This window comes from Pituophis catenifer, unplaced genomic scaffold, assembly GCF_029215685.1.
Source record: "Pituophis catenifer annectens isolate HBS135680 unplaced genomic scaffold, rPitCat1.0.hap2 SCAF_9, whole genome shotgun sequence".
Classification (NCBI taxonomy): Eukaryota; Metazoa; Chordata; class Lepidosauria; order Squamata; family Colubridae; genus Pituophis; species Pituophis catenifer.
The window spans coordinates 979,298-990,790 of record NW_027256889.1 but is presented as its reverse complement, the minus strand read 5'-3'; the positions used below and the strand labels follow the sequence as shown (position 1 = coordinate 990,790).

At 46.0% G+C, this 11,493-nt stretch overlaps 1 protein-coding gene across 1 annotated transcript; it reads left to right on the top strand.

Annotated features, from left to right (window-relative positions):
• Nucleotides 1–1,820: 1,820 nt before the first annotated feature.
• GMFG (glia maturation factor gamma) lies at nt 1,821–10,918 on the top strand. The gene is made up of 7 exons (XM_070949633.1): nt 1,821–1,950; nt 3,166–3,262; nt 4,397–4,446; nt 8,260–8,311; nt 9,680–9,760; nt 10,268–10,341; nt 10,658–10,918. Exons 1-7 carry the CDS (start codon nt 1,948–1,950, stop codon nt 10,727–10,729), a joined length of 429 nt encoding a protein of 142 aa, XP_070805734.1. The 5' UTR covers nt 1,821–1,947; the 3' UTR covers nt 10,730–10,918.
• Nucleotides 10,919–11,493: the final 575 nt, after the last annotated feature.

The window sequence follows — 11,493 nt, the reverse complement described above, 5'->3', positions numbered from 1 at the left end:
TCCAGCCACCACACACTCCAGAGGGGGGCGCGCGCGACGTCACAACGCACGGCGACGTGGGGACGCACCCGGGACGACGACGACGACGGCACGCACGCACGCCCTCACTTTACGCACGCACGCACGGGAGCGCGCGGCCTGCCCGGCCCCGTCCAACCAACCAATCCACCCACTCGCCCCGGTCGCCTAGTTACGTCGTTCACCCTGCCGTGCCCATTGGCTGGCGAGGCGCGAGGCTTTCCTTTAAACCCTCCTCCTCGTCCCCCTCCGCCCGCCAATCTTTCTCGTCCTCCGGACTCTCTTCCGCCAATCGCCGAAGTCGGTTGGCGCGGGGTGGAGTTTGCGCGGAGGGGCTCCCGGGCGGCCAATGAGCTGGCGGGAAATGGATGCATGAGGCGGAGGTGGAGAGGGGCGTGGCCTGACAGCCTCACACCCCCAGCTTCCCGCCCAAATCTCGGTTCTCCCTCAGCGGCGGTGCGGGCCGGTGGGAGCGGCCTTGACCCCGCCTGGGCTCCTCCCGAAGGCGCCCCCTCCGCTCCCCTCACGGCCTTCGGCCTTCCCCTTGGCTGTTTGGCTGGGACACGCCAAACACGAGTTAACCGAGCCTCTACTGAGGTGTTTGTGGCACGTCGCACTGCCCAGCCGTTAAATCCTCTTGCGGCCCAGCGCTGCGTTTGTCAAGCTCTGGGACTCTAAGATGAGTGGACTTCAAGTCCCAGAATCCCCCCCGCCAGCATGGAATTCTGGGAGCTGAAATCTGCCCCCCCACCTTAAATTTATACCCAGCAGGGTCAATCTATTGTGTGACCCCAGCCATGCATGGCAGCGACAGAGCATCCCAGCCAACTGGGTTCGCTAGCTAAGCCTTCCGCCTGTGCTGCAATCCCGGGTTGTGTGTGTTGCACGTTGCTTTCTTCCCCCTCAAGATGGCCCTGCGTATGTGGGGTTTGTAGGACTTCCTTCCTCAACCTCCCAATCTTGATTTCCCCCAAGGAATTAGGGATCGCTTGGCTTGCTTTTCATTCAGCATGCTTACTTATTTACTTACTATGTACATACACACAATTTTACATGCTGCCCATCTCACCTATAAGGTAGCGCCTATGTTATGGGAAACCAGCCAACTGTGGTTTATTTGGATAACTAGGGTTGAAGCTGACTATCTTTTAGCACCAGATATAGCAGATCTATAGGTGACTTCCTTGCTATTTCTCAGCAGCTGGCCTTCTGTGATGCTTTGGATTCAGCTGATTGAGGATTCTGGGAACTAAATCTAAACTTGAGTTAAAAGGACCTACTTGATCTGACCCAGGTCTGTTGGATCCCTCTTAAAAACCTCACACATTTCTGAGCATTCTTTTGCTCGGGCATATTAAAAAATAAGTATTTTTTTTAAAAAGACTACAAAACAGCTGTACAACCTTGGCAACTTTAAGATATGTGAATGCATGGCTGGCTGGGGAATTCTGGGAGTTGAAGTCCACTGGTCATAAAAAAAACCACTTTCCCAACCTTTCTTTACTAGGTCAAACCAATTTGCTGTCCCTCTGGTGTCCTGGCTTGCTTGCTTGAGGGACTCACTTTGCTAAACTACTATTTGAAATGGAGCTGAGGACTGCAGCCTCATTCCTAGCCTTAATGTCTCCTTGCACCTTTGAAAAATACTCCCAAATACAGCAGCGTAAGCTCCCACCTTGTGGTCTGGGTTGCTCTTCCTCTTTTGCAACTAAAAATGCAAACCTTTGGCGTTGCTCTATGCTCCACCCCATCATCAGCAATTACTTCCTCCCAATCTGTCTTTCCTTTGCATCTGTCTCTGTCTTTCCTTTGCATCTGTCGGAGGGTGTCCCGAGCTGAAGAGCAACACATCCTGCCCAGGGCAGAAAGCACCGAACTCGGAGCTGCAAGATTTCGACTGGAGATACGACTGGAGATCAGCAGGGCAGAATGGTTAGCTTAAACAATTCCTAATTCTGGGTGGGGCCCTTGCTTCCAATATTGGCTTAGCAGGCTTGGAAAAGTGGTCTTTTTTAAAATTTATTTTAGGGGTCACTTTGCCAAAAAGTCAGTTATTTTTTCAGATCTGAGGGAGGTTTTGGAGGAACTGTTTCTTGGCCATCTCTCAAAATGAAGCTTCAAGTGAAACAGTTATGGCCCCAGTGGAAGCTCATGTTGACGGTTGGTAGAAACTCACTTCCTCTGCTGCGGTGTGTTGGATTGGAAGATCAGCATTTCAAAACAAGGGCATTTTGGAATAACAGTTTAAGGTATAACCAAGATGCAGACTGCCTTGTGAAGATTTAAGCCTGTTTAGTCCTGAAATGAAAAGCCGGAACCCCCTTTTCTCAGGTTTTCAAAATGCTGCTGGAAAAATTTAATTTAGACTTAAAATGTCCTAGAAACCAGGTTGGCAGATGAGATTTAACTTGACCTCTGGTAACCTCGCAATTTGTAATCAGTTCAAAACTTGTCTGTGTTTGTGGATGTTGCACCAACGATGCACACAGGCAACATGGTTTCTTCTGCCAAAGATCGGTCAGACCAACATTACAATAGCGAAGTGACAGAGGAGAGGTTGGGAGAAAAACTGTTATAAGTAGCTATATGCTGGTGTATGACCATTAATTAAGATTTGATGGATTGACTGTAGGCAAATGCCATTACATCTAGCAAACGGGTTCAGAATGAGGAGCACCAAAATTCAGATGAAAAATATGGGTTTTGTGAAGGATTGGTGTTAATGTTGTCGTTTTAAAAAATGAGGAACTGCAAAAGCAGAAAGGCATTAGAAAAATATCGCCTAGTTGCATATAATCCTTCAGTCTTGTGCAACCAGCTCGCCCACCCATCTGGAAATTGGAAATTTTAATATCAGTTTCAATTAAAGTTTATAGTTACTTCTAATCCTTTAGCTGTAGCAAAACGGACTATGGTTTTAAGAAAGCAGGCCTGTTTGGCATATGTCATCTATTCCCATTTGGTGGTTGTTGTTTTTTTACTGGATATGAGACTGAAATTTTTGAAAATATAGGCAAAAAAAGGGCTTTGCAGTATGTAATCAAAGAGGAAAGGAGGCCCATGTGTCCTTCAGGAAAATGAAATGAGACATGATAGACCTGAGTGGGAGATAAATCCTGGTTGCTCTTTCTTTTTCTTTTTCTTTAGTCAGATTCTCTGGTTGTGTGTGATGTGGATCCAGCGCTCATCGAGAAACTAAAGAAATTTCGTTTCCAGAAGGAGACTAACAACACAGCTTTAATTAGTGAGTGGCTTCCTATGTGTTGCAAGTTAGTTTTTGGTCCCATGTTTTTTTTCCTTGGATACTCAAGCATTGAGACTTAGCACAATCACAGCTACTCCTCCACTTACAACCGTTCATTTAGTGAGCGTTCAAACTTACAACGGCACTGAAAAACATGACCATTTGTCAGCCGACCATTGCAGCATCACCAGGGTCACATGATCAGAATTCAGAGGCTTGGCAACTGGCATGTACTTGTGATGGTTGCTGTGTCCCGAAGTCACGTGATCCCCTTTTGTGACCTCCTGACAAGCCAAGTCAATGGGGAAGCCAGATTCGCTTAACAACTGTGTGACTACCTTAACAACTGCAGTGATTCAATTAACAACAGTGGCAAGAAAAGTCGTAAAATGGGACAAAACTCACTTAAGAAATGTTTCATTTAGCAGCATAAATTTTGGGCTCAGCTGTGGTCGTAAGTCGAGGACTATCTGTATTAGGGCAAAACAGTGTGCTTGGCCCATACTTTGCACAAATTTAGCACTAAGCAGCACTCATACCCTAATGCAGGGGTCTCCAGTCTTGGCAACTTTAAGACTTGTGGATTTCAACTCCCAGAAGTCCACAAGTCTTAAAGTTGCCACGGTTGGAGACCCTTGCACTAATGCATTTCAAGACTTTGTGCTTCCTCAGTGATTATGCGCGTGTGCTCTGTGTGTGTGTGTGTTTATGCTTTTAATGAACTCATTGTACAACTTTGTGATTGTGGTTTTTTAACCCAAAAGGACAGCAGCTCCCTAGTTTGAAATGTTGTCAGCACTTCGTGCCCCTTATATTATAGTGGTTTTGATGTTCATTGAACCTCTGCTGGCAGCTGCATAGGCAATCTAACATCCGTGAATTTGTCATCACTTTGAATAAAGTGAAGGAGATATGAAAACAGCTCTTGGTTTAGTCCTGCTTACTGTAGATTGCTTCAGCGCTATTAAAAAATTCAGGATTTCCATCTTAGTGCTCTGTGCCCACTCTTGTCTAGCAGCCATGCTGGAAGATTTGAGAAGGACAAGGAATGGGTGATAACAGAGACAGCGAGTTTTCTAGGAAACGGTGGAAGTGAAAAACTTGTTAATTGGTTTCTCCTCTCTCTGTCATCAGTGAAAGTTGACAAAGACAGACAGCTGGTGGTTCTGGAGGAGGAATTTCAGGTAGGCACAACTTTTATCTCATTTTTAAAACTAAGACGAGTACAGTATTCCCAATAATAATAATAATAATAATAATAATAATAATAATAATAATAATAATAATAATAATAATAATAATAATAATATATTATTATTATTATTATTATTATTATTATTATTATTTTATTTATATATTTTTATTAAAGAAGCCCACCCATATTTTTAATTTACTTAAATAGCTGATCATAATGCCGATCTGTAAATTAAAACGGCATTTAGAAATAGAATGGAATGAAATAGAAATAGAATTCTTTATTGGCCAAGTGTAATTGGACACACAAGGAATTTGTCTCCAGTGCATAAGCTCACAGTCTACATATAAACAGCAAGTCATAGGTCATAGGTCATAATCATAGTTACAATCATTAATCAAATGATTTAGAAGGATCAGAGAATTGTCTAGCGTGTGTTTGCTGCTAAACACATTTCAAAGATCAATTAAACTGCAGAGATGACTCATAATATACATTAAACCAGGGGTGTCCAACCTTGGCAACTTTAAGTCCTGTGGATTTCAACTCCCAGAATTCTGAATAAAGTCGGGGAATTCTGGGAGTTGAAATCCACAAGTCTTAAAGTTGCCAAGTTGCCTGTAGTCCCAATCCAACCAAAACTGCAGAATGTTCTCCTTTATATCAAAAAAGATACAAATTTGCAGAATGAGAAGGGCTGCATCTCATGAATAGTTCTCTAGCTGCTTAAGTGTAGTTTCATATGCTAACAATAAAAACTCAATTTTCTAAAGCTAGAAAAACAGAGAAATGTGTATTTTGTTATAATCAGAGGAGATTATAAAGGAGCTTTACCTTGGGGCGTAAAAATGAATCAGCTACATATGGATTAAGATAAATTACGAGCCAGCTCTTTTCCTTCTGCACAATGGAAAGGTAGCAAGGCTGTCAAATCCTAAATCATATCCAAGATGGAATACTTTTTCACAGGGGGCACTGCAATCAACAATGCTTTTTCGTTATTCTTTCATTTGCACTCATTCTTTCACATGTACATGCAAGTATATTGATATATGTGCAGGAATACGCATTCCATTTCCATTCCTCCTGATTTAAGTTCCCAACCTGTTCAGCCACTGTTTAAATCTGACTGAAGGCAACTTCATTTTTTCCTTCAAAAGCAACTCTTCCATTACACAGTCCAGTTTCCTGGATGTAAATTTTATTAGAAATTACTGGGCCGGACAAAAAGCAAATTGAATTTCAAATCAAATTTATTATCTCAGGGGAACAATGTGCTGATGGCATTGTTTGCCTTCCTATTTAATTCAGTATGTTTTACAATCTTCATGCATGTCAGCGAGATGTTCGTGATTTGATCTCTGGTTCACTGCTTTTTTGCAATACACAAGGAGTCGGTGGGATTCTGCGGAAAGCTTCATTTTATCAGAATGCAAAATCATTTTAATGGTCCTGAGGGAATCCTGAAAGCAAAAAGTGGCGCTTAATAATATTAGAGGCAGGATGAGGCAGAAAATAGATGCTTCTAAATAGAATTAACCACTTAGATTATTCAGGGGAAGCAGGGAGTCAAGAACAATTACTTCCATCTTGTGGGATCCAAATATTAATTGATGTTCGATCTTGAGATTACCTCCTGTAATACAGGGAGTCCTCAACTTATGACCACAATGGAGCCCAAAAGTTTCTTTGCTAAGCAAGAGAGTTGTTAAGTGAGTTTTGCCTCATTTTACAACCTTTGTTCCCACAGTTGTTAAGTGAATCACTTACTTGGGCTCCTATCCTCAAGTTGTCAGACTTTGGGAAGGTCTTGAGCTGTTCTCTGTTGCTGCCCTCCACTTCCAAGGCCCCCAAGGCCCATGGGCACAGAGTTTATGATGGTGGCGGCTCAGTCTGGGTGGAGAAGGGCCGTTGGGGGCACCCTTATCAGAGGCTGCAAGCAACCTCTTCCCTTGAGGTGCTCCGATCAGTTTCAGGGTGCATCAGTTCTGCTGCCTTGGACAGGATATGGGCAGGGACCTTGAAAAAGGCGGCGGCTGCTCTCTTTAATCAGAACAGAGCTGGAAGGCACCTTGGAGGTCTTCTAGTCCAGCCCCCTGATCAAGCAGGAGACACTATACCATTTCAGGCAAGGGACTGTCCAGTCTCTTCTTAAAAGCCTCCAGTGATGGAGCGCCCACAACTTCTGGAGGCAACTTCTGTTCCACCAGTTAATTGTTCTCAGTGTTAGGAAGTTTCTCCTTAGTTTTAGGTTGCTTCTCTCCTTGATCAGTTTCCATTTGTTGCTTCTTGTCCTGCCTTCAGGTGCTTTGGAGAATAGGTGACCCCCTCTTCTCTCTGACAGCCCCTCAAATATGGAATATTGCTATCATGTCACCCCTAGTCCTTTTTTTCTCTAGGTTTGTAGAGCCCTCTTTTTTTCATCGTAATCAGCCACCGCTCTTTTCGGAGCTTAGGCAGCTCGAATGCAGTCAAACAAATGAAGAAAAGAACTTTCAGGCCCCTTTTTCACGACACCCGGCTCAGGGCAGGCAAGACAGAAACTTTCTGATTTGATTGAGGTCGAGTCTGCAGAGTGAGAAACAGCCTCACCGCTGCTGCTGCTGCTACTGCTGCTGCTTCCTCCTCCTGCGCCCCCCCTCCCCTCCGCTGTTCTCAAGAGCTGCAAGCAACCATCAACATTTTATGGCCCATTTTATTCCACTATCTGGAGTGTCAAGAGGCTCTGCTAAGCCTTTAAACAACGTTGGCATTTTGATGTGAGACTCAGACTGATAACTCTCACCTGCCGAGACTTTTTCGCTGCTTTTAGCTTTTAGTCAGAGCAGCTCCCCTTGATGACTGGCTGAAAACCACTGTTTGGGTTGGAAGAACTAGACTCTACCTGCCATGAGGATTTAGTGCAAGGAGGGGGGCCCATCTCTGAACTTTATGCACTGTGCTAGTGTATAATACCGTGTTTTCCTGAAAATACAACCTACCCCAAAAGTAAGCCCTAGCTTGATTCTTGCACATGCACCCAGTATAAGCCCGACTCCCAAAATAAGCCCTAATTAAGAAAGACCCCGCCCACTCCAGGGTACACGGGTAAAAACTAAGCTAGGGTGGGATGGGATGGGAAGGGGGGAGCTGCTCTACTACTTACCTTCGGAGAGTTGCAGCCAGGCCTCGCACACCCTGACCTTGCTGGCCCATTTTGATCCAGAGCTCTGTTATTGGCTGCAGAGGCCTTCAGGAAAGCCTTGCTGGCCTTGCCGGCCACAGAAGAACTTCCTGAAAGGCCTCTGACAGTGAAAAGGAGGCTGGGGCCGATGTGCACAAGTGAGGTGAATCAGTGGATGACATCCCCCCCCCCCAGAATAAGACCTGGTGCCCTTTTTGGCAGCAAAAAAATAAAATAAAACAGGGTCTTATTTTCAGAGAAACACAGGTAGAGACGCAGAATCACAAGGCTGGAAGGGAGCTTGGAGGTTTTCTAGTCCAACCGCTGCTCAAGCAGGAGACCTTATGCCAGGGGTTCCCAACCATTGGGAGAGCATTCCCAGAATGCTTCAGCCAGCACAACATTTGTCTGAAATGGTCTAGGGTTTCCTGCCTGAGCAGGGGGTTGGACCAGAAGACCTCCAAGGTCCCTCCTATTATTCTGTTATATGAAAACATTGCATGGCTTACATTTTGGAAATGCTTTCTCTGCTTCTAACCCCACAAACCCCCCTCCTTCCCATGAGAAATCTCGCCCATAAATGTGCCATCCCCATTACTCTGAAGTCATGCCTCTTTTCTCCCCTCTTCTCATCCGCAGGACATCTCCCCCGAGCAGCTGAGTAATGAGCTACCTGAGCGCCAGCCCCGATATCCTGAATCTAGTCTCTGTATTTCGGTCTCTGTCCGTACCTGGAAGTTGCTCTGTGTTATTCTCCAGGACAGACAAGGGGAAGTCCTCCCTCACCTAAGGTGTAATTAATTCATGGAATTTGCTCTCAGGAGGTGGCAGAATCTGCAGGTTAATTAGCAGACTCTCGTCCAAGGATAATCACTATCAGGTTTAAAGGGTAGTTGATGGGGAAGGCCATTTCAGCGGACAAATATTTCCATCCTTGGTTTCTCAAGAACATCTGGCTGACCACCCAGAAAACGGGGTATCACTAAATAGACCTTGGATCTGACCGACAGCCTTCTTACTTAGCCTTCTGTTCTTCTTCATCTTCAGCCAACAATTTGGGGCTGTATAAATCTGGATGACCACACGATGACAGCTTTACAGGTAGTTGACTTACAGTAATTCATTTAGTGACTGTTCATTTAGTGACATTACTGAAAAAAGTGACTTATGACCGTTTTTTACGCTTATGACCCATTCCCTTGGTCATGAGATCAAAATTTGGACGCTTGGCAACGGGTTCATACTTATGACAGTCACAACATCCCGGGGGTCACGTTTTGCGACCTGAACGCAAAGTCAGTGGAGAAGCCAGATTCACTTAACAACTACAGGAATTCACTTAAAAACTGGCAAGAAAGGTTGTAATATGGGGCAAAATTGACTTAGTAGCTGTCTGGCTTTGCAACAGAAATTTCGGGCTCAATTGGGGTCGTAAGTCGAGGACTACCTATGTTGGAGTTTTCCCTATTTCTGTGCTGCTGTCTAGTGGTCACCCAGGAGCGTCCTGTCCAGATCTGTTTGACCTGTGTTACTCACTGCTGGACATGAGCGAACAGTGTTAGTTGTCCATCGTGTCACAAAACAAATTGCAACATAAACGGGCGAACTCCCTTCCGCTGGGCCTCAGCCATACATACATCCAAGCTGGCAGAAGACAGGAGTGGACAGCGTTGCCAAAGGCAGCGTTGCTGTCCGTGTAGCAGGGAGAAAATTAAAGCGGCCATAAAGAGGTGAATAGTTCAAAGGAGAAACGGATCCTTCACTCCTGAAGCTTTTGAGCAACAGGAAGAGAGTGTAGGTTGGGCTGCAAGGGAACGAAATGCCTTTTCAACCAGGAAGCCAGGCTGGGTATCTCAGGATTATTTTGCAAAGGTGGTGCAGGCGAGGTCAGATTGGTAAAGAAAGGAAGCCCCCCCAAAAAGGACCCCTCAGAATGGAACCATGAAAATCCTCCAGCCACAGGATGCAGTGGATCTCGGTAGACTTTCCAGGGTCCCTGTCCTCCTGGCTTGCTGTGAAATTCCCTGTTGTTTCCTTGACTGTCCATGTGTGTCCACATTTGTTGTCTACAGCTACAGATACACGCACGATGATGGGCGCATCTCTTACCCACTTTGCTTCATCTTCTCCAGTCCAGCTGGTAAGATCCAGTCACTGCCTCAAGCAGGGTTCTTAAGGGGGAGTCGATTTATTTATTTTAGCAAATTTATATTGCCGTCTGCTCACACATGGCAACTCACATGGTTTTTACGAGGTGGGCTTGACCCCTCATAGCAGGGGTCTCTAAACCTGGGAACTTTTAAGACTTGTGGACTTCAACTCCCGGAATTCCCCAGCCAGCATGCGCTGGAGGCTTTTAAGAAGAGGCTGGACAGAGATAATGTAGGGTCTCCTGCTTGAGCAAGAGGTTGGACTAGTAGACCTCCAAGGTCCCTTCCAGCTCTGTTCTGATTGAGAGAATGCCGTGGTCCAGCATATGTGCGACTCAAGATTGTCCAGTCTGGGGGTGGGGAGATGCCTCTCTCTGGCTCAATCAATCCCATCTCCTTGAGTGCCCATGAATTATGCCACCCGTTGCAAGGCATTCTGACTCAGATAATGAATGCTAATTGCAAATAAACCGTGCTTCCCTCTTCCTTCCACCCAGGGTGCAAGCCGGAGCAGCAAATGATGTACGCTGGAAGCAAAAACAGGCTGGTACAGGCAGCTGAGCTCACAAAGGTATTTAATCCTGATTTTTTTTTTTTTACTGTTTACCATTCTGCCAATCCTTTTGACTCTTCCGGCTTGGGGGAATCTTTTTTTTTACCATCTCCTTCCTACGGCTGCTGATCCATAGAATATAATTACCAAGCTTTCGTCTTGCTGTTTTTTTGCTGCCGATCGCTACGTGTTCTCGGTGAGTCTCGGTGTTGAATTTATTTTCTCCTGCCTTGGATTTCAGTTTTGTAAAATGACCCATTTATATGTAGCGTGCAGCAGAGTCACATATCCCATGTTGAATTATTAACGTCGGCGGCAATTCTCTTTCTGTCAGGTCTTTGAGATCCGGTCCACAGAAGAGCTGACGGAGCAGTGGCTCAAAGAGCGGCTGGCTTTTTTCCGTTAACCTGGGGTCACTCAGAGAAGACCAAGTTCTCACGTAACCCCCGGCCTCCACCAGAGCCTGCCCCTCCCCTCTCTCTAGAGACAGCACCACAGGATGCGCATAGCAGAAGCTGCCTCTTCATCACCATCTTTGCCCCATCAGCTTTTTGCTGGTAGCTGAAATGTCTGAGAATAAAACCGGCTGATTCTACTTCTTCTTCTTCTTTTTCTTCTCTGAACTTGTTGCCTTCGGGCCTCCCTGAAGTTTCCAGGACGTGCCCTTTGGCTTGGCACTCTGGCAGAGGAAGGGTCTCTCTCTTTCTGACCCGGGAAGACCATGCCGGTGGTTCTCCCTTGCAGTGCAGCCGTTCACCACCCGAGGGCGCCTTCTGCCCACTGGAAAGGTCCTCCTGGCAAGGTAGAGTGGCCGCCCAGTCCTGCACTGGAGTTTCAAAGCCCTTTAACGGTGGGAGGGAGAAGAGTGCAGTGTTTCAAAGCCTCTCAGGGTTGTGACACACTTGCTCAATTCTCTCAGCAGGCTGGTCAGATTGTCATAGGAATGTGCGGAAGAGCTACTCTGGCAGGGCTTCCTGTGGCTGTGCTGCACTTAGGCAGAGGAGATTGTGGCAGCTCAGGTGTGAACTGTAGGGACCTGGGTGCTCTCTGAGCTTGGCGGTTTCCTTGCAGACGCTTCGTGACCCAACTAGGTAACATCGTCAGTGCTAGAAGGAAGGGGGGTTAGTGGGGGAGAGGAGAAAGGAGGAGGAGGAGGAGGAGGGAGGACTG

Bases quoted from the DNA above. Each gene is read 5' to 3' on its own strand.
- GMFG (XM_070949633.1), top strand. The intron at 3,263-4,396 runs GTGAGTGGCTTC...CTCTGTCATCAG, and splicing joins TAACAACACAGCTTTAATTA to TGAAAGTTGACAAAGACAGA. The intron at 10,342-10,657 runs GTATTTAATCCT...TCTTTCTGTCAG, and splicing joins AGGCAGCTGAGCTCACAAAG to GTCTTTGAGATCCGGTCCAC.